Here is a 24,257-nt window from a genome sequence, read left to right on the forward strand (position 1 = left end):
GTTTGACGTGTCTTAAGGGACAGGGAGAGGGTTTGAGTCTTAAGGGACAGGGGGAGAGTTTGACGTGCCTTAAGGGACAGAAAGAGGGTTTGACGTGTCTTAAGGGACAGGGAGAGGGTTTGAGTCTTAAGGGACAGGGAGAGGGCTTAAATGTGTTAAGGATAAGGCTACCATCCTCTCACTCTCCTCTATCCTGTCTCTCCTGTCCCTCCTGCCTCTCCGGTCTCACTCTCCGGTCTCTCCTGTCTCTCTGGTTTCTCCTGTAGTGGGCACCGACGTGGCCTTCGCCATCTACAGACGATTCCTGAGTGACGACGTTGGGATGAAGGTACGAGCTCTCAGCCTCACTCCTCACCCTGGCTCCTTACATTACCTCAGCAGTGGCTTCGGGCAGAAGGAGGTTCTCTCTGTAGTGCTGAAGTTGGTTGCGTGTTGGTGATCCCTCTGGTCTACCCCCAGGTGTCGTTCGTGGCCCACATCGCGGGCGCGGTGGCGGGGATGAGCGTGGGCTACGTGTTCTTCAGCGCCTTCAACCAGAAGCTGCTGCGGGACCCCCGCTTCTGGCTCTGCATCGCCGGCTACCTGGTGTTCGTGATGGCCGCCGTGCTCTTCAACGTCTTCCTGTCCCCGGCGCCGTAGCAGCAGCCCGGTCTAATTGGGAGGGTTTTAAACTATTAACTCAGGATTTATTCTCTTTAAGCATCATGAACACAGGGTCAATGAGGGTTCTCAGAGGAGTGGCGTCACCTGGTGGTGAACTCCAGCACTACACAAACATGTCGACCACTGAAGAATGGGACCAGACGTCACACTTTACACTACTGTGGTTTTTTAACGTCGCCTATTTTATACCTTGCGATGACTGGCAGGTTTTTTAATAGTTTGTGCGTTTGTTTAAACCGTTAAAATGTGTGAACCGTCGCTGGTTTCTATTCATTTGATTTGTTGTCAACCACTACCTTCCAAATTAAATAAAATGCTTTTTTATTTAATCCCATCTGTGTCTCCCTGGCTCCAAGTACCTTCTGAACAACCAGTTTAAACCTTGTACCAACTCACAGCTTACAGAGGATCCCAGAAACAATGGATGAGTCCGTCTCAGTGGTTTCCCTCCCGTTTAAAACGTGTTGAAACGTGTTGACCTGTGAGCCCCTTCTCCTGTTCCAGAGCTGGGAAAGAACTGAACCTCTCGAAGCTCCCGGCCTGTGCTATAATTAAATTCGTCCGATGCCTTTTTATCTGAAAATACTAAAAGTGCTTTCCCAAAAGCCGATGGCGCTCATTCCGGTCTGGTGATCCGGGTTAGATCTCCCGCTGATAACCCAGATCCACACAGGACTGCTGTCCACAGAACGCGTTATATAACCATGACCTCACCGTGACCCTTCTGGAGGCATAGGTACCAGCCTCCACCAGCCAGCCTCCATCAACCTCCCTCCATCACCGTCCTCAGTCAACGAGACACAACCACATTTAACTTTCCCTTTCAAATTAGAAAACTCAAGACACTGCAACTAGAAACCCTGGTGTTAGAACCGAGCCCCCAGTATGCAGTACAACAAGGTGATGATTCGGCTCAGCTCTTGTGATCGGTTCTCCATGGCCGCCCGCGGACACGTGACTCTAATTACCCCGAGCCCGACGCACTGGAGGATGAAATGGGACATGACTTATGGATTAGTCCCACGGCCAATAACAAACCATCGACCCGCTTTGTGGCCGATGTGCAGCCATGCAAATGTTGCTGAACACCAACAGGTCAACCACCAGGAAACGGCTCTGCGTGTGGGACATCCGTTTAATCGAAACATAAGCTCAAGTATCCAAAAGAAACCAAGTCAGTCCCAGCGGGGGTTGGGTGCTCCAGCTGGGTGGGGAGTATGGTTAAATACTCCCCCCTGCGGCCGCCCCACAGCCTCCAGGCGGTCTAACGCAGCGGAACCCGAGGAATCGATCGCGGAGGTCAGAGAGGAGCTGGCGGGCTCCTGTACTCCGCCTGCTGTACTCCGGCGGCTCTGGCACCGAGCGACGAGAGGCGGGTCTCCCGGTCCAGGTGATGGAGACAGCCCACGTCCTGTTTTGTTTATTTCAAACCTTTGGGGAGCGCGTCACGGCTGTATGACCCGGGCGGACGTCCACCATCGGCAGTCTGTCGCCGCCGCTCAGAGGTAAGGACGCAGCGGGAGGGGGGGGGGGGGGGGGGGAGTATGGTTAAAAGGGGATGACTAGGGAGGACTCCCGGTCTTTATCAGAAGGGGGGCATGCGGTTTGACGGATTGGGCTCTGTGTAAGGGAGGACACTTTGGAGGAGAAATGCGCCAACAGGTTTGCTTTTCGATTCCCCTGATTGAGGTAGGCTTTTGGTCATTTTTAAATCCTATCAAGGCCCCATTAAGGCTTCATTTAAAACAGTTTATTCTTGTATTTGAGCTCTGAAACAGAACCTTCTGAACTGTAACATCGAAGCTCAACTTCTGGAGACTCAGAGATGAGGGTTAGGGTCTGACCTACTGCAGAGAGGACCTCGTCACTGTAACGTCTCCATAGTAACGGTGTCTCCTCCTCCAGTCATAGCCATGGACGAGTGAAGATGGGGGACTGGAACTTCCTGGGGGGGGTCCTGGAGGAGGTCCACATCCACTCCACCATGGTGGGCAAGATCTGGTTGACCATCCTGTTCATCTTCCGCATGCTGGTCCTGGGCGTGGCCGCTGAGGACGTGTGGAACGACGAGCAGAGCGGCTTCGTCTGCAACACGGAGCAGCCGGGCTGCAGGAGCGTCTGCTACGACCGCGCCTTCCCCATCTCCCTGATCCGCTACTGGGTGCTGCAGGTGAGGGGGGGGGCACAGGGGGCCAGGACCGGGGGGGCAACTGGGGGACCAGGGGGGGGTGGGGGCGCACACCAACCTAATCTGGGAGCTGTAAACCTGATAATAACTGTGAGCTGTGAACCCCCGTCTCCCCGACCGGTCTGACCGGTCCGCCCCCCCCTGTGCTGCAGGTGATCTTCGTGTCGGCCCCCTCGCTGGTCTACATGGGCCACGCCCTGTACCGCCTGCGGGCCCTGGAGAAGGTCCGCCAGCGCCGCAAGGCCCTCCTCCGCCGCCAGCTGGAGCTGCTGGACGTGGCGGCGGCGTCGGCGGCGGCGCGGCGGCAGGCGGAGCGGCGGGTGAAGCAGGTGGAGCAGGGTCGGCTCAACAAGGCGCCGCTGCAGGGGGCTCTGCTGCGCACCTACGTGGCGCACGTGTTCACGCGCTCGGCCGTGGAGGTGGGCTTCATGGCGGGCCAGTACCTGCTGTACGGCGCGCGGCTGCGGCCGCTGTACCGCTGCGAGCGCGCCCCCTGCCCCAACGCCGTGGACTGCTACGTGTCGCGGCCCACCGAGAAGAGCGTGTTCATGGTGTTCATGCAGGCCATCGCGGGGGTCTCCCTGCTCCTCAACCTGCTGGAGATCCTGCACCTCGGCTACAAGAAGCTCCGCAAGGTCTTCAGCTACGGCCCCCGCCCCCCCGGGGGGGCGGACCGGCTCCTGGACGGCCCCCATCCCGAGGGATGCTACAGGGGGTCCTCCCTGGGGTGGGAGGGGGCCCGCTCCCCCCGGAAGACCACCATGGCCTCGGCGCCCAGCGACTACGACCTCCTGCTGGAGCGGGCGCGGTGCTGCTCCACCTGCCTCCTCCACCCCCCCCTGCCCTTCGGGGGGGCGGGGCAGGCCCCCCAGGAATGTCCGGTATGCGGCCCCGCGGAGCAGGAGCTCCCGCCGGCCCCGGGGGGCTCCCTGAGCCCCGGGAGCCGCCGCCTCCCCCAGGAGGAGGGGGGGGAGGAGGAGGACCGGGACACCAGTGACGCGGACCTCCCCGCACTGCGCTCCCCGAAGCGCTGCCGGGGGGCGGGGCCGGCCCCCTCCTGCCCCGCCCCCCCGGGCGGGGCCTCCAGGAGGCAGTGGAACCGCTGCTCCACCGTGATGGAGAGCCGGAGCTCCGACACCGACTCCTACGGCGAGGCCATCCCCCCCGCCGTGTGGACCCGGGCCATGGCCGACCACAAGAGGCCCAGCCCCTCCACCCCCGAGTCCCAGGAGGACTCCAGCGAGGGGACCCGGCACAGCCCCAGACCGCCGTCCTCCAACTGCAAGACCTCCATGGGGAGCTGCAGTAGCAGCAGGAGGCCGGACCTCCAGATCTGAGGGTCCAGACCTCCAGACCTCCAGATCGGAGGCTCCAGACCTCCAGACCTGAGGGTCCAGATCTCCAGACCTGAGGCTCCAGACCTCCAGACCTGAGGCTCCAGACCTCCAGATCTGAGGCTCCAGACCTCCAGACCTGAGGCTCCAGACCTCCAGACCTGAGGCTCCAGACCTCCAGACCTGAGGGTCCAGACCTCCAGACCTGAGGGTCCAGACCTCCAGACCTCCAGATCTGAGGCTCCAGACCTCCAGACCTGAGGGTCCAGACCTCCAGATCTGAGGGTCCAGACCTCCAGATCTGAGGGTCCAGACCTCCAGATCTGAGGCTCCAGACCTCCAGATCTGAGGGTCCAGACCTGCAGACCTGAGGCTCCAGACCTCCAGACCTGAGGGTCCAGACCTCCAGACCTGAGGCTCCAGACCTCCAGACCTGAGGCCTGTGGATTCCAGTTAACACTGGATCCATAACAGCTTGCTAACTCACCATGAAGGTAAAGAAGGGGTGGTTACAATATGCTCTTTGGTAGCAGAGAACCATTTGTATTCATAAAAATAAAATACCCGCTTGCCGACCATGTGCCGAGTCTGGCTCCAGCCTCACGTTTTGACAACAATAGTTGTAGAACTCCGAGCCAATCAGATTGAAGGGCTGGGTTGGACGGTTGGCATGGCAACACGTGGACTACATGTACAGCATGGATAAGCTATGTTTTGGTTAATGTGTATTTTGTATATTTTTACAGCTGGTGTTTGTAATAAAGTTATGTTACTTTTCCAATCGACATTCCTCAACGGCATAATCCAGAATCATACCCTAAGCAAGATAAGGCTGGACAAGAAGGTTTATTTTCTATATTATTTCACTAGAACAGTACTCGACGTGGACATGCCGGGTGGTTCAAGTCTGGGACATCTGATATAGAATAACACCACTACGGGAGAAGTGGCCACCATGCCCAGTTTGGTCCAACCCTTGGCCTGGTCAATGTAACACCTGGTCACCTTGGGTAGATGTTTGAACCATGGTTTCTGAGTCGGCAGACTGTTTAGGACTAACCTGACTCCGCCAGATGGATCGATTCACATTCGCTCATCTTGATTCACATTTGAGTAAATACAATGGAGCTCGTGAGATCAGGATGGTCTCACAAGGCTAGTTTAGCACCTTCACGGTTGTAGAAGTCCTTGGTGACAACAAGCTTTCGATTTCGTAACATTTGGATCCACCAGATGTTCGGGCTGACACTGAACTCCCACTTTGTGGTCTACAGACACACAGCCACTTAAAGGTCCACATCATTTTGTTTTGAATGGGCACTATACTGCATATTCTTTATAGAGTCATAATGTGCTGGTGATGATTCAATGACTCCTGAACACATGAAATGAATCATAGAAACAAAGTCTGTTCTGAACCTTTATTGTTTTGAGCCAACAAAACAGAATCTAGTCCACTGTTGAGGTGAAGAAACAATATTTGCTTACATTACTTAGTGCTCACATTAGAGGAACTATTCATATGACATACATCCTCACTTTTGTAAATGATTCAATAGAAACACAAATGATAATCCTACATTCTGAAAATGAAGTAGAATCCCATGCTGAGTGGATCATCATAATGCAAAGGGACAGCAAAAAATGCTTGATGCACAAAATATTAGAAATAATGTTCATGATCTGCTCGCAAAAAAGCAGACGCTTCGGCAGAACCGCGGGGTCAGTGGAACCCTATAAAACGACCTGCACACAATCTGTACAAAATAACTTCAGGTTAAGAAACAATGAAATAAACACTCAGGGCCATCCAGTTAAAGGCTTTAAAACAACACATAAAATAAACTAAAATGTGCACTTTGGTGGAGTTCTGTCGCGTGCTACTCGGCAGCGGGCGCGGCCTCTGGGGCGGGCTCGTAGCGCTGGAGCTGGAGAACAAGAGCTCATAATATTAATATTCATAAAGACCACAGCTCCACCAAGAACAATACTTCATTCGTTCCCCATTCTGCCACTGAGTAAAGCCGGATCCATCGGGGAGGCGGAGGCTTTTGGGGGATCAGGTTCATAACCAGAAGACCAGGTGTGACGCCACCAAAGGCCCCCGATGAGGCCCCCGTCTCCCATTTTGAAAGACTCCAATAAGCAGTTTGTTAGGACACCATAAACAACGTTTCCACCTGGTATAAACTAAGTTAACCGTAGGTAGAATAAACTAGGTTAACCGTAGGTAGAATAAACTAGGTTAACCGTAGGTAGAATAAACTAGGTTAACCGTAGGTAGAATAAACTAAGTTAACCGTAGGTAGAATAAACTAGGTTAACCGTAGGTAGAATAAACTAGGTTAACCGTAGGTAGAATAAACTAAGTTAACCGTAGGTAGAATAAACTAGGTTAACCGTAGGTAGAATAAACTAGGTTAACCGTAGGTAGAATAAACTAGGTTAACCGTAGGTAGAATAAACTAGGTTAACCGTAGGTAGAATAAACTAGGTTAACCGTAGGTAGAATAAACTAACTTAACGGTAGGTAGAATAAACTAGGTTAACCGTAGGTAGAGCGGCCGTACCCTGGAGCGGAGGTCCTTGTTCTCCTCCGCCAGGCTGTCATTCTGCTCCCTCAGCGTGGCCAGCTCCTGCCGCAGGGCCTGCGTCTCCTCCATCTCCTCCCCAGCGGCGTTCAGCTGCTGCTTCAGGAAGCTGGCGCTCTGTTAAAGAACAACACCTCCCAGCACCTCCCAACACCTCCCAGCACCTCCCAGCACCTCCAACCGGCTCCCAACACCTCTTCCATCTTGACCCCAGCCTCCTAGGTCCCTGCTCCCTAGGACCCCGCTCCCTAGTCTCCTAGGACCCCGCTCCCTAGTCTCCTAGGACCCTGCTCCCTAGCCTCCTAGGACCCCGCTCCCTAGCCTCCTAGCCTTCTAGGACCCTGCTCCCTAGCCTCCTAGGACCCTAGCCTCCTAGGTCCCTGCTCCCTAGCCTCCTAGGTCCCTGCTCCCTAGCCTCCTAGGTCCCTGCTCCCTAGGTCCCCAGCCTCCTTAGCTTCTGGAGGAGCTGCGTTGGAGGAACCTTGAGGTTTTGGTGAAGGATACTCCAGCGCGTTGCTGGGCTTCTCCGGTTGTTCGTACAGAGACACCAGTACTGGAGACAGAGGGACAGGTTAACCACACATCACTGGTTCATCCACTGGTTCCTCACATGTCTAAAGGTCCAGAGGAGGAGGAGGAGGAAGAGGAGGAGGAAGAGGAGACGAGATGGAGGAGGAGACAAGAAATAGGAGGAGACCTACCACCCGTCAGACTGTCCAGAACACCTCCTTTCTCCAGGTACCTCCGGAACTGCTCCCTCTTCGAGTCTGAAGCCTTTCAGCACAAAGAGATTAAGCGGAGCCGGGAGAGAAGAACACAACCCCCACGAGGAGCGGTCAGGGCTTCACCTGGGCTCGAGCTGGACCCCAAGTCTCAATAGGAAGTTAATGACGTGAAGGGTTGGTTAATATGCTCCGCGTTTAAACGGTGACTAACTAAACTAACTCTAGTGTTGTTGACCGACATGGTACAAATGTTAAAGAAATGGTATTAATGTTAAAGTGTATTAAAGTATCAGCAGGTACCCGAGCAGCAGCAAGTGATGACCGGACCGCAGGTGACAAACTCTCGGTCACTAATTAACCAATTAAACACTCTAACGCTAACTTCAGCAACTCGGACTTTTTACAACTTAAACCTCGACGTTTCTTTACCACACCGAACCCTGAACAGACAGAAACCCCGAACTCTTACCCTGTAATGCGCCATTCTCCTGGTACGGTGTCTTCTAGTAGGACGCTCCTGACCAGAGCCGGCACAGAGTCCAACCAGTTTCGTTTATCATCTTCCTGCTCGCTCAGGATTGGTTGATCAGCGCCCTCTTGCGGTCCTCGACCAATCAGGAGCGAGCAGCGCCCCCTGGCGGTCCTCGACCAATCTTGATCGAGCAGCGCCCTCTGACGGTGAGCACTGCTCGCTCCTGATTGGTCGAGCAGCGCCTACTGGCGGCCACACCGCGAAACTCCACCAATATTGTGATTTGCCATTTTGTCGACTTGCATAATCCGTACAATTGATTCGGATAACGTACAACCACAAGTGTAAATAGCTATGGTTTGGACTGGGGCGTACAATACCAAGTATAATACTTAAGCGAGAAAGAACATGTAAAAAGTATTATTATTTGTTTTAATCAGGTGATAGGTCACAAAACAAGTCAGAGTACTAGTCAGGTGACTGAGGAGACCCGTTGGTGACTGACGGCTCCATTGACCAATCAGAACTCAACGTGTAACAGCCCCATCCAATCACATCGAGAGGCGGGGTCAGAACCAAGGAAAGGAAATCCGAAGGAAACGTGTGGAGAGCTCTGCTGTGTTGCTCGGGATAAACCGAATTCACCGAATAGTTCCGCGCTTCGGGAGCGTTCCTCCGATCACAAGCCGCCCGTGTCGGGCCGCCAGAGAGGGGCTGAGTCGGGGTGAGTCGGCGACATGTCGCTCCAGTACGAGGAGGAGCCGCTGGCGGAGCACTACGGCTACGGGCCGCCCGACTCCTTCCCCAAAGACTTCGGCTACGGAGAGGAGGAGGAGGAGGAGGCCGAAGACCTCCCGGCCCCGGCCGACAGCAAGCCCCGCATCCTGCTCATGGGGCTGCGGCGCAGCGGGAAGTCCTCCATACAGAAGGTAGGAGACGGGGGGGGGGGGGCAGGGGGACCGGTAAGGACCAGTGGGGCCAGTAAGGCCCTGGTGCCACACCATAACAAATCCTCCGGACCCGGTGAAGTTAGGACCATGCGTGTTGGAGAGGTTCCCCACAGCCTGAGCCCTCCTTCAGAGGGACTCCTCCACGCCACACGTAGTGTCAAAATATCACACCACCGTCATCATCGTCATCATCATCATCATCGTCATCGTCATCGTCATTGTTACTGCGATGTGATTAATGATAATGGTGTTATATTAGTTCATGTCCGTATTGGCGTTCAAACCGGAGACGTCTGCGCTTAATTCAGGGCTTCACTGGGCAGCAAGCGTCAACATTTATACTACTGAAAAAAATCAATAAGTAGTTGGCCATAACGCCATATGTATTTTATGCATGATCACATGACAGTCATATGATTTGTTGTGTATGTGTCATAAACGTAACCAATAGCCCTCCAGTATGAGCAGGTATGTTGGTTGTGCCTGTAAACCAGTAACTGCTGGTCAGTGAAGATAGTCCCGGGTGGGTACTGTCATGTGACTGGTGTGGGCCGGTGGTGGTGTTTATAGTGGTAGTGGTGGAGGTGGTTATAGTGGTGGAGCAGGTGTCGCGGGACATGCCCTCCCTCATCTCCCTCAGCTCCTCACATGACCGCCACCGCACCCGCTGTCTGTGTCCTGATGAGCCAGACGGGTTTATTATGTACCTGGCAGCCAGAGGCTCACGACAACACAGAGATGAACGTCCAATCCCTGGTCTGAACTAGTCCTTCATGACATGGACTACTAACATTTGCATTTCTGCTTTACCTAAACACTGACTTTGCTGTTTCTGGATGAGCCCTTTGAGCCTCAATAAAACTGTACAAAAGAGTTGACTTAACTCGAATCTAGTCTGTCAACAGCATACACAGATAAAGATGACTTTAAGTACGTTTTCTGTCTCTTGTTCTGGTGTTTTGATATTATATCCCCCACACCCCTCTTACTCATTTATTGTATGTTGTATGTCCTGGCACTTAAAAACATTACTTGGCATTGTGTAGCATCTTATCCTAGCTGTCAGTGTTGTATACAGGGATAGGTTAACCTAGTGATGGTTAGTGCTTGGCTCTATGAACATCCTGACTGTACCGACAGCGATGTGTTGTTGTTTCTCTTTTTTCTGACAAATTATCGTAAGTCTCTCTGGATAAAAGTGTCTGTTAAAGGCCCTAAATCTAAATGTAAATATACAATCCATTGATGGTGACGTTCAGTAAAACAAGTGTAAGGGCTCAGTCGTTGGAGTCGGTACCTCTCTGTCTACTGTCACAAGGCGTGAACAGGACTCCTGGAGGAGCCATGAGGTCCATGGGGGGGTCTCCTGGTTGGCTCAGTGCTCTGGTGGGTTAAGACTCATCACAGCCTCGTGGAGACCGGTTACGTTATCATGGCCGGAGACGGGGGGCGCATCTGACCTTTAGCCTCATGAGTACTGCGTGCTGTCATATTGAGATACAGTGACGATATTACCGGTAATACACAGGAATATGGCTTGATCAGTTTCCCAATTAGTAGTAACTGAAAAAGCAATTCATTTCCAACTGGAATCTCCGTGTCATTCCGGATGCTTCTGGTCATCCCAGAATGTTCTCGTCCTCACTCCAGAATGTTCTCGTCCTCACTCCAGAATGTTCTCGTCCTCACTCCAGAGTGTTCTCGTCCTCACTCCAGAATGTTCTCGTCCTCACTCCAAAGTGTTCTCCTCATTCCAGAATGTTCTTCTCATCTCCTCTCTCCTTCTCCTCTTCACCCTCGTTCCAGAAGGTTCTCCTCACTGTGGACTCCTTTCTTATTGTGGTTCCAGGTGGTCTTCCACAAGATGTCCCCTAACGAGACCCTGTTCCTGGAGAGTACCAACAAGATCTACAAGGACGACATCTCCAGCAGCTCCTTCGTCAACTTCCAGATCTGGGACTTCCCCGGCCAGGTGGACTTCTTCGACCCCACCTTCGACTACGAGATGATCTTCAGAGGGACCGGCGCGCTCATCTTCGTCATCGACGCTCAGGTAGAGGAGCCACGTGATTGGATCAGGCCGTGTAAAAGAGCGATGTGATTGGCTCAGGCCGTGTAGAGGAGCGATGTTATTGGCTCAGCCCACTGGGGGTTCAGGGGAGAGCAGGAGCTGTAGCTCCCAGTGGGAGGGACGTTGGTGGTGGGGAGGGGGGCTCATACTGGCAGACAGACGGCACTGGGAGCCACTGGGAGCCGACAGAGTTGAATGGATGTTTAAAACCGCGGCAGGCGTGACTGAGAGAGGCTCTTACCGCTGGTCCACAGCTGATGTGATGGACGTCTGATCCGATTACAGAATCAGTTTGTCAACGATCGGTACACCAGATGAAACGTGTCCCCAGTCGGCGCTCAGAAAGTGAATGCATTATCCCAACATGGCGTGTTAAGCTCTATAAACGAGATGTTACGGTAGATGATTGTAATGTCGTAAACGCTACATTTAGTTACCTGAATGAGGAAGGTCCTTCAGCTTCAATGATGTGTTCCTCCTGTCTCCTCCTCCTCCTGACTCCTCCTCCTGACTCTTCCTCTTCCTGACAACTCCGCCTGACTCCTCCTCATCTCCCTGACTCCTCACTCCTACTCCTGTCTCACTCCTCCTCCTGACTCCTGACTCCTCCTCCTCCTGACTCCTCCTCTTCCTCACTCTGCCTCCTCTTGACTCCTCCTCTTGACTCCTCCTCCTGACTCCTCTTCCTCCTCCTCCTCCTCAGGATGACTATGTGGAGGCGCTGGGGCGTCTGCACCTCACGGTGACGCGGGCGTACCGGGTCAACCCCGACATCAACTTCGAGGTGTTCATCCACAAGGTGGACGGGCTGTCAGACGACCACAAGATCGAGACCCAGCGGGACATCCACCAGCGGGCCAACGACGACCTGGTGGACGCCAGCCTCGAGAAGCTGCACCTCAGGTAGGCCAGACCCCCAGACCCCAGGGCCCCGACCAGGGCCCCAACCAGGGCCCCAACCAGGGCCAGAGCCCCCCCCACTGACGGAGGTGGTTAATTGTTAATTAAACAACAATATCAGAGAAAAGTATCCTGGCCCTGAACAAATTAAAGACTTCCCTCCCGACTTCTGCTTTTATCCCCAGCGTCAGTGGATCCATTAGTGAGCAGTTGTCCATCCCTCAGTAAGATCACGTGGATCTTACATGCACCAGCTGGTTGTTTGTCTGCTTGTGTTCTCTGGGCCACTTCTCATTGGCTCTCATAGTTTCCTCCGATTCCTCTAAAAGCTCCACAGCTTATCGTTCTGGGGTCATGTTCGTCCAGACCTGCAGCGTCAAGCTAATAACCAGTCTGTTCTCACTCCCTGGAGAGGATTAACAAACCCAGTCTGAGTCAGGTTTGCTAACCCCAGAGTGTGACACGTGATGTGTGGTCTCCCACCTTGTCTCGCTCCCTTTGAGGAACCAAGCAACGCTGATCACCAGACTTCCTGTTTCTTCTTGTGTCTCAGCTTCTACTTGACCAGTATCTACGACCACTCCATATTCGAGGCGTTCAGCAAGGTGGTGCAGAAGCTCATCCCCCAGCTTCCCACCCTGGAGAACCTGCTCAACATCTTCATCTCTGTGAGTAGGAGAGAACCTCCCCAACATCTTCATCTCTGTGAGTAGGAGAGAACCTCCCCAACATCTTCATCTCTGTGAGTAGGACAGGAGTCTCATGCACAGTACCCTCCACAGGGTACTCAGTAATTGATTGATTTTCCTATAAAAAGGTCCTATTCCTCTGTCTCCTGGTGGACACATGGTGAACTAGGCCATACGGAGTGCAGAATAGGCCTCAGGTTATTGGAGTCAATGGATCCTAATCCTGGTGGGCTGGAGTCTCTCTGAGGCTCTGAGAGCTCTCTGAGGCTCTGTTTAGAGGTTACCCCGCTCTCTAAGGCTCTGTGTAGAGGTTCCCCGCTCTCTGAGGCTCTGTTTAGAGGTTCCCCTGATGGCGTTAGGCTCTGTTTAGAGGTTCCCCCGCTCTCTGAGGCTCTAAGAGCTCTCTGAGGCTCTGTTTAAAGGTTCCCCCGCTCTCTGAGGCTCTGTTTAGAGGTTCCCCCGCTCTCTGAGGCTCTGAGAGCTTTGTGAGGTTCTGTTTAAAGGTTCCCCCGCTCTCTGAGGCTCTGTTTAGAGGTTCCCCCTGCTGTATTTTTAGATGATGTACGCCGGACGCCTCGATCCAAGGCTGCTCAATAATGAATGATGACAAGTCCTGCTGGCGGCAGGCCCAAACAGAGCAGCCAGCTCCACGTCACTGCACACTGGAGTCTGGAACACGGCTGCTGAAACGCCGCGCAGAATGAGCTTTTCTCTTTGGATACGAGGAGCCCGTGGAAGACGGTTCTGCTTCTAGAACCGTAGACTAGACTCTATAGTCTGCAGTGTTTCCCCCAGGATGGAGTTGCAGCAGCGGAGGTGAAATGTGCTCGCAAAGCGCATCCTGCCGGGAGGTTTCTATGTGTCTGCTGGCTACAGAAGGGTGTACATACAGTACATTTGTGCACAGTAATGAGCGGGGGAAATATGGAGAGATTGAACATATAACAAGTATAATCTTTAAAACAATTACTTGCATTTATTTAACAAAAAATACATTATATCAAAAACCACCCTATACAGTAAAATCACATCACACAAATACTACAACAATCGAAAAGGTCTGTGCCTCAAACCAGTGCATCTTCCCACTCCGTCTCCTCTCCCCATCACAAAGGTTGTAGTGGGACCATGAAGAGGCCATGCCTCTATTGAACAAGTTTTGGGGCTCTAGAGTCAATAACTGCGACGCTACTGAAATTGTTGCTAAAGAAAATGTAGATTGACATTTTTGATAAAAGAAATTCCTTAAAAAGAAGAAGAGATATATTTTTCAAAACTAAAGGTTGCAGTAAGACAAAGAGCCCATGCATATGGAAAACGTTTTGGGGCTCTAGAGTCAATAATGGTAACGCTATTGAAATTGTTCCTAAATAAAAAATCCTCAAAAATAATAAGAGATATATTTTTCAAAACTACAAGTTTCACAAGGACCATAAAGAGGCCATACCTCTATGGAACAAGTTTTGGGGCTCTAGAATCAATAATGGCGACGCTATTGACATTTTACCATTGTGGTCGTTTTCAGTTTTGCACTTTGCAGACGGTCCCTAAGCTCGCGGCTGAAAGCCGACAGCTCGTAGAAGCCAATGCAATTCACCGTTCGCTAAAGACGGCTCTTTGGATGAAAACAATGTTGTAGCTGTTTCTCTGGGTAAATGCACTCAATTGTGTCGCAACGATGTTTCACTGATGATCTATTGAACCGCAAACTCTGAATCTGCCAATTTATTTCCAACTTTAGGGAAGTTCCTCTCCGTTTATATGCTTTACTCACAGGTGTGTGAATTGACCTGTTTGTGAAGCGTCTATAGCGCAAAATAACACTTGTTTCTAAAGAGAAGACGGAGGTCTCCTCTCCGTTTATATGCTTTACTGAAGTGTGTGAATTGACCTTGATATGAAATGTCCGTAGCGTAAAATAATATAACATTTGTTTTTTAAAGAGTTAAGAAGGAGCTCTCCTCTCCTCTCCGTTTATATGCTTTTCTCACAAGTGTGTGAATTGACCCGGATATGAAGCACATATCATTTTGCGTAGCGCAAAATAATATAATATTTGTAATTTAAATAGATAAGCTGAAGCTCTCCTCTCCTCTTGTTACAAAAAAAGAAATCCAGCAGCCGCGGTCATATTTCAGCTGCTAGGTGCATATAGGGGAAACACTGGTCTGGAGTCTCAGATCCTCTAGATACTGGTACCCAGAGCGGAGCTGTAAGTGGAACTAAGGGGGTGCAGGCTGATTGGAGTTTACACATTGTATGAAAGCCAAGAACGGGGACTGAACCATTAGAGCACAGGGGGACTGAACCATTAGAGAACAGGGGGACTGAAGCATTAGAGCACAGGGGGACTGAACCATTAGAGCACAGGGGGACTGAACCATTAGAGCACAGGGGGACTGAACCATTAGAGAACAGGGAGACTGAACCATTAGAGAACAGGGAGACTGAACCATTAGAGCACAGGGGGACTGAACCATTAGAGCACAGGGGGACTGAACCATTAGAGAACAGGGGGACTGAACCATTAGAGAACAGGGGGACTGAACCATTAGAGAACAGGGGGACTGAACCATTAGAGCACAGGGGGACTGAACCATAGAGGGTCCAGATGGGAGGCTCCGTGCTGTGCGGGCAGGGCAGGTGGTTGATGTCCGGCCTCGGAAGTCCTCTGTCATCAACAATCTGGTCGTGACGGAGACCATCCATTAAGAACCTAGAATAAACAACTTTACAACATGTAGGTTTACCACCCGTAAGGGAGAGCAACAAGGTCTTTTAACAGCTTGTATACATTGAGGAGTTGCTGTTCTTTTTTAACAGTTCATCCCTTTGCTAAGCTAGGAGTTCAATCGTTTAATTTGACAGGATTAATCCCTGTATTTAAGTGTGTGTGTGTGTGTGTGTGCGCAGAACTCGGGGATCGAGAAAGCCTTCCTGTTCGACGTGGTCAGTAAGATCTACATCGCCACCGACAGCTCCCCGGTGGACATGCAGTCCTACGAGCTCTGCTGCGACATGATCGATGTGGTCATCGACGTGTCCTGCATCTACGGGTCAGTGTCCTGCACCTCCTCAGACCCTGAGGAGGAGGAGGAGCAGGGGTCAGTGTCCTGCACCTCCTTCAGACCCTGAGGAGGAGGAGGAGGAGGGGTCAGTGTCCTGCACCTCCTCAGACCCTGAGGAGGAGGAGGGGGTCAGTGTCCTGCACCTCCTCAGACCCTGAGGAGGAGGAGGAGCAGGGGTCTGGTCGGTGTCCCCTCCCTTAACCTCCTCCTCCTCCTCCTCCTCTGGTCGGTCTCGTCTCCCTTCACCTCCTACACACTGCGGGGGGGTCGTTGATACTAGTTGTGGAATGAAAGAAGTTTCTTGGAGAAATGATCAGATTGTAAAGGTCCATTTGAAACACGGGGGTACTAGCCCGGGGAGCCCCGGCCTTTCTGCCGGCGGTTTGAGTCCGCCCTGCAGAAGGGTCTGGAGAAGAGCAACACATTTCTTTCTGCTTCCGATACATTTTCGCGGGGGCCAATCACCGAGCTGGCTTTTCCCCTTGGCGCACTATTCGCTGGTTTAACACAATGACGACAGGGAAGCGACGGCAAGCAGCCAATCGCGTACAGAGTCAGTTGAACTAGTTGATCAAGCCTCTTTCGCTGAAGAAAACGACGGCAGCTTCCCCAGACCAACGTGCAATCTACGATGGAGCTTGGTCTGGCGATAGCCAGGCTAGCGCTGTCACAAACGCTGGCTTCACGTGTCTGTGCCGTGTAAGCATGGCTGCAGTTCAAGTGTCAGCTGAACTGGTTCACTGGGACCTTTTCCTCTTATTATCTTAACTCGTGACACATTTCACAAGCTGGTTGGAGGTTGTCTCTCTGCGTCTCCAGTCTTTAGGAGGACGGTAGTTAGATGTTGTGTCTCCAGGTAGTTCGATGTTGTCTCTATGTCTCCAGGTAGTTAGATGTTTTCTCTCTCTGGTGTCTCCAGGTAGTTGGATGTTGTCTCTCTCTGGTGTCTCCAGGTAGTTAGATGTTGTCTTTCTCTGGTGTCTCCAGGTCGTTAGTTGTTGTCTCTCTGGTCTCCAGGTAGTTAGATGTTGTCGTTTGATGTTGTGTCTCTGGTGTCTCCAGGTAGTTAGATGTTGTCTCTCTCTGGTCTCCAGGTCGTTAGATGTTGTCTCTGGTGTCTCCAGGTAGTTAGATGTTGTCTCTCTGGTGTCTCCAGATAGTTAGATGTTGTCTTTTTGGTGTCTCCAAATAGTTAGATGTTGTCTCTCTCTGGTCTCCAGGTCGTTAGATGTTGTCTCTTTGGTGTCTCCAGATAGTTAGATGTTGTCTCTCTCTGGTCTCCAGGTCGTTAGATGTTGTCTCTCTCTGTCTCCAGGTAGTTAGATGTTGTCTCTCTCTGGTCTCCAGGTCGTTAGATGTTGTCTCTCTCTGTCTACAGGTAGTTAGATGTTGTCTCTCTCTGTCTCCAGGTCGTTAGATGTTGTCTCTCTGTCTCCAGGTAGTTAGATGTTGTCTCTCTCTGCTCTCCAGGTAGTTAGATGTTGTCTCTCTCTGGTCTCCAGGTAGTTAGGTGTTGTCGTTTGATGTTGTGTCCCTGTCTGCAGGCTGAAGGAGGACGGCAGCGGCAGTGCGTACGATAAGGAGTCCATGGCCATCATCAAGCTGAACAACACCACCGTGCTGTACCTCAAGGAAGTCACCAAGTTCCTGGCGCTCGTCTGCATCCTGCGAGAAGAGAGCTTCGAGCGCAAAGGTGAGCCCGCCCTCGTGGAGGTCACAGGTCAGACATCGACCATACCTAAAGGGACGGTCGAGGTCAGAGGTGAGCCCCCCCACTGTGGAGGTCAAAGGTCAGCCCCCCCTCCTTTGTGTTGCTGCATGTTGCTGACCCCTGAGAGGTCCTTCTGTAACCTGTCCCCCCAGGCCTCATCGACTACAACTTCCACTGCTTCCGGAAGGCGATCCACGAGGTGTTCGAGGTGGGCGTGGCCGCGCAGCGCTCCTCGGCCCCGCCCCCGGCCACCGCCCCCTGCAGCAAGACCGTCGCCCTCAACGGCACGCCGCGCAACACGGTCTAGACCCCGCCCCCCACAGCCCCCCTCAGGAGCCAGACAGAGCAGGAGGGGGCGGGGTGGAGGTCCAAACATAGCCCTGTGTACTCTGGGGGGGGGGGCCTGTCCGGGCCACGGGCAGGAGGACTGGGGGGCGCGGCGCCTGGGGTCAGCCAGGGGTCAGCGATGGGCGATCTGACCGGGCCGGGGGGGGTCAGGGTGTTTTTGGGGGGGGGCGGGAGGGGCGACCCGGAGCTAGACGGACATCCAGAGACGGCGTGACGACGGTAGCCGGGCGCTGGGGGAGCCGCCATTAGCTAATGCTGCTGCTGGGACCTTTGATAGCGGATATGCTAACATGCTAGTGTGGCGTGCTGTTCTCAGGAGGGCGGGGGGCTGCATGGGGACCACGCCCCCCTGAACCCTGCCTGACCTCAGGGGGGCTGCTCACAGGGAAAAGGGAGTGTGGTGTGTGTGTGTGTGTGTGTGTGTGAGTGTGCGTGCGTGCGTGCGTGCGTGCGTGCTGTCCAGTCCATGGGTCCTACTGTTTATGAAAATGAGCGCTGCATCATGATGTTGCCATGGTGACATCCCATCATATTCCCACTCTACTAAACTAAAACATCACTTTTATAGATCTATATCTATAGATCTAGATCTATAGATATAGCTATATAGATAACCTCATTCCACTTTCTGAAACAGCGAACAATAAAGGCTGAAGGTGATAACATCCGTAATGTGGTGATGGTCCTGTGAGATGACCTCTGACCTCTGGAGGAGGAGTCTTGTTCTGTCCAATCCAAGGTCTTGATCTCAACCAATCCCGACGTTGGACGATATCCCCGTGGTAACCTAACGGAGACTTGTGATGCAGAGCTGAATGCCGCGTCGTGATTGGTCCAAACACCTCGGACAGGGCCGTGGGTGGCTGGATCCGGCTTCTCTGAACGTGGCCCCCAACGTCCTCATGTGTAGGGGGGCCCAGACCCCCCAGGTCCGGTTAGGCCCCGAGACCCAGCCCCAGTCCTCCCCACCCCCGCAGTGTGTAGGAGGAGGAGGAGGAGGAGGAGGAGGAGGAGGTTAAGGAGGAGGAGGTTAAGGAGGAGGTTAAGGAGGAGGTTGAGGAGGAGGTTAAGGAGGAGGAGGTTAAGGGAGGGGAGACCGACCAGAAGAGGAGGAGGAGGAGGACTTTTTTTTTTTTAAGACCAGATTCTGGACTTCGGTCCTGAACTGTTGTGTCCCCAGGTTGTGTGAGACGGTCGTCGTGGAGACTGGACCTAAAGGAACAGTCGTCATGGAGGCTGGACCTAAAGGGACGGTCGTCATGGAGATTGGACCTAAAGGAACCGTCGTCATGGAGACTGGACCTAAAGGGGCGGTCTTTGGAGACGGTGTGAGACTAAGGGTAAAGGGCGGGCCCAATTTGGAAAGTCAAATCGCCTAACCTTTATGCCTCCTTTCCTTAATCTTTGTTGAAAACGCCGTTGAGTAACGGAGAGATGAAAAGGCGCTTCCTTTCCAACATAGGAAAAGACGGCACTGTCTAAAATGAATTCGACTCTGCTTTTCCTGATCTACATCATTACGCAACGGCGAGTATTGCGTCTCTAGTGTGGAACTACAGTTTTCCAAAGTTAGACTACAACAAGCGCTCTTTCGATCCATCCGTTCTTGTATTGATTTAAATCAGGTTGTCGCCAACAGTGAGAATCACTTAAGTAAGACTTGGCCAACGGAAATATTTAAGACCACTTGAATCCCAACTCACATGTGAAAAAAAAATAGGCTAAACTTATGATGATGCTGAAATGAACTGCCTTCTTGAAATGAACTGATTTCTTAAATTTGAAGTTGGCATTTTAGTTTGCTTTCAGTGTTACTTATGGGCCGTGAAAATAACTATTATGAAGTTGGTATTTTATGAATTCTTTAGCTTCTGTGCCTCTTCTCCATAATGTTTGGTTAACTCAACTCAATTATTTTTTCTTCTCTTCTGCTTTAGCGTGTCTCTCATGCGTCTTCGCGTAGAGTCGGTAAACTTCATCGGTGGCCTGTTGCTTTAAATATTGCAGCCGTAAAGGAAGGGAATATCTCCTTTCCTTTCGTAAAGGATGGTCAGGAGTAACCTATGCTAAAGGAGGGTTAAAGGATGCATCAAGGCTCCTTCCCCAAGCATTTTTAGAATTCAAACAACATTTCCCCCCAAGTATTTCTGGGTCATCTCGTTAGGAAAGAAAATTTCCTAAGCAACAGAATCCGTAGAGGCCGCGGTGTGTGAGACTAAGGGTAAAGGGACGGTGTGTGAGACTAAGGGCAAAGGAACGGTGTGTGAGACTAAGGGCAAAGGAACGGTGTGTGAGACTAAGGGTAAAGGGACGGTGTGGGAGACTAAGGGCAAAGGAACGGTGTGTTAGACCAAGGGTAAAGGGACGGTGTGTTAGACTAAGGGTAAAGGGACGGTGTGGGAGACTAAGGGTAAAGGGACAGTGTGGGAGACTAAGGGTAAAGGGAAGGTCTTTGAGACTTAAGGGTAAAGGGACGGCCTCTCAGCTCGGCCTTGCGTGGAGCCCTCCGACCCTGACAGACTGATCGGTTGATTGATTAGTTGATTGATTGGTTGATTGATCGGTTACTATGACGATATACTGTGTGAAATAAATGAATATTTTAAGTTTTTCTGGTTGTGTTCCTGTGATGATTGGAAGGCTTTAGCATGTTGTGACTTTAAGGAGACAGGTTGTTATTGGGGGCTTGTTGCGTTGTCCTGCTTACTACGGTGAGGGTTTCGTATAATTTCATTAATTAAGGGCGCCACCAGAGGGCGCCCCGACACATTTGCCGTACTAGGCGATTTTTTTTGGGCCCCTGACGTCGTCTGGGCGCCGTTGCAGTGCACCGGTTGCACCGTCGATATTTACGCCACTGTCAAAACCCCTCAATTACCCCCTTAATAGCGTAGCATGACAGCAAGAACAACAGCGTTCAACCGACCGCTCCTCAAACCTCTCCCTGTCATGCGGTCCTCAGTGTCCCCCCTGGGGGACGCTTCAGCCCCATGAACACCTCCTTCAAGAGGCAGCAAACCACTCACCCCCACCGCGTCGACCCACAGCCCACGCTCTACCTGTACACGCATGCAGGCTGCTTTGAACAACACATGGGAGCTCTACATTCATACGAAGTCTGAATCCAGACTGTTTTATTTTTTTCTGTTAAGTCGTATTATCGTTTCCCATCGTCCCTCCCCATGTGGTTCCTTTCTGGGCGACCCGTCCCGTCCTGGGGGTCCCGTCCTGGGAGGGTAATCATCGTGTCACGACCCATTATGCGGCTGAACGCCACTTCCAGGCAGTTAGGCGCAGTAAACGAGCGGGTGCTTTACACACACTTCATTAGGTCCCTAATTTGTCTTAAAAATGCGACGTATTAATCCGGCGGACGGACCGCCTGCGGTTTGAGGAGGCAGCGGACGACGGCCTGTGATGGTTCCTCACACACGACGCTGACTCCAGGTGCAATCGCTCTACTTCGGACTTTCCTGAATGAACTGCAGAGTCCATGTTCGTTCTCACTCAATGTTCAGAAAGGCCTCATCAGGCCTACTCTTGATCGCACCATTGGTAGAGCCTGTTGTATAGCCTACATTGAATATTGAAAGTCGTCATGATAATCCTCATAATGTACACGTGTGTTTAACGTGACAAATAAATAAACCCATAAATTGAATGGCCAACCGATCGCTAGTATGTCGCCACCACCCGCTGCTGAGTAGTACCGCGGCCCGGCCGCTAGATGGGGACGTTGTCCACCGTGCTGGCTACAGTACCGCGGCTCGGCCGCTAGATGGGGACGTTGTCCACCGGTTCGAAGCGACCCTGAGACTCGCCTCTATGAAGGCCTGTTCTTCGCTTCAAGACTCCGCGGCAACATCCAAACATCACAAAAACACAGAGAAACGAGGGGACGAAGATTAGTTGAGGGAGAGAAAGAGAGGGTGGCATGATCTACAACTGTCATTTGGAAGCGTAGCAGCCGCTGAAATTGCCTTGCTTTATCAAAAGCGACGTCGCCTCACCCCGTCGCTAATAACGACCGGTAATGGAGTCAACACAGACGGCACCCTCCTCTGATGTCACGTGACTCCCACGCAGTTTCACTCTCTCGAAAACGCACACACACACACACACACCCCTCTGTGTGTGTCCCTCCACTCAGCCCTTGTGTCTCGCGTGTCATTACAGCTGGTTCTTAATAAAGCCTGTCAGCGGCCACTTATCTTCCATCTTAACATTTTATTAGCGGGCGTCTATGACTGAACTGACGGCCAATAAGCAGCTCCGCGCCCGCGGAGGAATGTATAAAGAGGAGTTAATTTAGGAGATAAGGGGAATGAGACCAGCAGCCGCGAAAGGAATGAAGGAGAACTTGATATCTGAGTACGACAACGACAGCTCTGACAAGCAGTGGGCGCTGTCTTGACAGGACCTGTTGTAGGGTACTGTCCTGACAGGACCTGTTACTGTACTGACAGGACCTGTTGTAGGGTACTGTCCTGACAGGACCTGCTACTGTACTGACAGGACCTGTTGTAGGGTACTGTCCTGACAGGACCTGTTACTGTACTGACAGGACCTCATGTATGATACGGTCTTGTCGGGACCTGTTGGTACGGTCCTGTCAGGACCTGTTGGTACGGTCCTGCCGGGACCTGTTGATACTGTGCTGCCGGGACCTGTTGGTACGGTCCTGTCGGGACCTGTTGGTACGGTCCTGCCGGGACCTGTTGGTATGGTCCTGTTGGGACCTGTTGGTTCCTGTTGGTTCAGTGTGTGTCTCTGTACTGTGAAACACGGTGCCATGACGCCACATTGAGGTCAGCCGCACAAAACATGCAAAGAAAGATGAATGAGTCAACAGAATGACGCCAAAAGGAAAGATAAACAGTTACAGCGTTTAATAAAGTAACACTATTAAACCAGGTCTGTTGTAGAGCAGGACTAACAGAGGTATTCTACACACTGATCAGAGTATTACAGTACGGTAGTACTGTGATACTGTATTACAGCTTTTTACTTTGATACAGTATTACAGTGTTTTACTGTGATACTGTATCCCCATACAATACTGTACTGTGATAAAGTATTACAGTACAGTATAGTACTGTAATTCAGTATAACAGTATTATACTGTGATACTGTATCACGGTATTACAGTACACTATTATTGTACGTCACTCGACAGTAGAACAGGATTTTAATACATTACAGTTTTACATTGTTACACAGGCCAGACCAAAAAGATGTGTGTGTGTGTGTGTGTGTGTGTGTGTGTGTGTGTGTGTGTGTGTGTGTGTGTGTGTGTGTGTGTGTGTGTGTGTGTGTGTGCGCGTGTGTGTGTGTGTGCGTGTTGTTGGGTTAATGGAACATGGTAGAGGTCTAGTGGATTATCTCCCAGAATTCCACTTGGGCCAACAAACCCCCCACCGCCCGTATCTCCGTGGCTGCTGGAGTAAACCGGACCTATCTAGTTAGCGCCTAGCCGCCTAGCGCTTAGCATGCAGACGTAGCCGCGGCGCACTACGCTATGCAGTATTCATGTTCCGCCGGATGTTCCGCGGGATGCCCCTCGGGGTTGCCATGGCGAGGCCTCCACCGGGGGGAGGGGGTCGTTAGGAGATGTTCTGGCTGAGGGTTCTGAGGCGACGACACCAGATACAGAACCTAGAGAGAGAGAGAGAGAGAGAGGGAGAGGGGGAGAGAGAGGGAGAGAAAGAGAGAGGGAGAGGGGAGAGAGAGAGAGCGGAGGATGGCAAGATTGGCAGACGTTGCAAATGCTTGAATGCATGAACAAACGAATGCAGGCAAACACACACACACACACACACACACACACACATACACACACAGACACACACACACACACACACACACACACACACACTCCCATGCTTGGATCCCTGCTGTGTGTCTGACACTGATTCTGCAGACTAATCAGTGAACTCTCTACTCTCCCCCCCTCATTCTATCTCTCCCCCCCTCCCATCTATCTCTCTGACTCCCTCCCAGCCTCACCTCTCCCCCCTCTAGTCTGTATCGGAGCCCCCCCCCCCCCCCCGGCTACTTGGCCAAAGCCAAGTTCTGCATATACAACTAGAACGACAATATCAAGGGCTCTAACACACACACACACAGTCACACACACACAGTCACACACACACACACAGTCACACACACACACACACACACAAACACACACACACAGTCACAGTCACACAGTCACACACACACACACACACACACACACACACACACACACAGCGGTCAAACATGAATTGGCGTATTTAATCACATCCTGTGCTGTCACCCGCCCCCCTGCGTTCTGTTTGATTCATGGACTGGTCCTTCTGCCTCTCTGGCGTTGTGTTGCTAGCGCTCTCTGCTCTCGGTGAACAAGGGGGGGGGGGGGGGTTCGGTCTGAGCGGAATGAGTGCGATAATAGCCTCTGAGCGCTGATAGGCTGGGAGTCCTGGTCTATTTTAATTGGATGGTCAATTAGCCTCTCTCTCTCCCCCTCTCTGTCTCTCTCTCATTGTTTTCTTATAATTTTCTATTA

The 24,257-nt window shown here is 52.0% G+C and overlaps 4 protein-coding genes across 5 annotated transcripts in view; 3 read left to right on the forward strand and 1 right to left on the reverse strand.

The window, feature by feature from the left end:
* rhbdl2 (rhomboid, veinlet-like 2) overlaps positions 1–995 on the forward strand; it is a 10,269-nt gene extending 9,274 nt beyond the window's left edge. For both annotated transcript variants that reach the window (XM_079755534.1, XM_079755535.1), the window contains exons 7-8: positions 267–328; positions 460–995. In XM_079755534.1, coding sequence (XP_079611660.1) covers positions 267–328; positions 460–639 — 242 coding nt within the window. In that variant the 3' untranslated portion in view covers positions 640–995. The remainder of the gene's footprint in view (positions 1–266; positions 329–459) is intronic.
* Positions 996–1,911: 916 nt separating this feature from the next.
* On the forward strand, positions 1,912–4,188 carry gja9a (gap junction protein alpha 9a; the record flags this gene model as incomplete). Its single annotated transcript, XM_079755502.1, has 3 exons — positions 1,912–2,168; positions 2,569–2,833; positions 3,004–4,188. Exons 1-3 carry the CDS (start codon positions 2,119–2,121, stop codon positions 4,186–4,188), a joined length of 1,500 nt encoding a protein of 499 aa, XP_079611628.1. The 5' UTR covers positions 1,912–2,118.
* Positions 4,189–5,602: 1,414 nt separating this feature from the next.
* Positions 5,603–8,061, reverse strand: LOC307089385 (c-Myc-binding protein-like; the record flags this gene model as incomplete). Its single annotated transcript, XM_079755638.1, is given in 6 exon segments — positions 5,603–6,113; positions 6,756–6,885; positions 7,281–7,329; positions 7,478–7,550; positions 7,971–8,033; positions 8,035–8,061. Coding segments are annotated over 6 exon segments (390 nt in total). The 3' UTR covers positions 5,603–6,065.
* A 502-nt stretch (positions 8,062–8,563) lies between these two features.
* rragca (Ras-related GTP binding Ca) lies at positions 8,564–17,818 on the forward strand. The gene is made up of 7 exons (XM_079755491.1): positions 8,564–8,902; positions 10,773–10,976; positions 11,698–11,897; positions 12,448–12,562; positions 15,497–15,639; positions 17,196–17,344; positions 17,515–17,818. Exons 1-7 carry the CDS (start codon positions 8,711–8,713, stop codon positions 17,667–17,669), a joined length of 1,158 nt encoding a protein of 385 aa, XP_079611617.1. The 5' UTR covers positions 8,564–8,710; the 3' UTR covers positions 17,670–17,818.
* Positions 17,819–24,257: the final 6,439 nt, after the last annotated feature.

The sequence above is a fragment of the Pollachius pollachius genome (genome assembly GCF_949987615.1).
Source record: "Pollachius pollachius genome assembly, chromosome: 1".
In the NCBI taxonomy this organism is placed as follows: domain Eukaryota; kingdom Metazoa; phylum Chordata; class Actinopteri; order Gadiformes; family Gadidae; genus Pollachius; species Pollachius pollachius.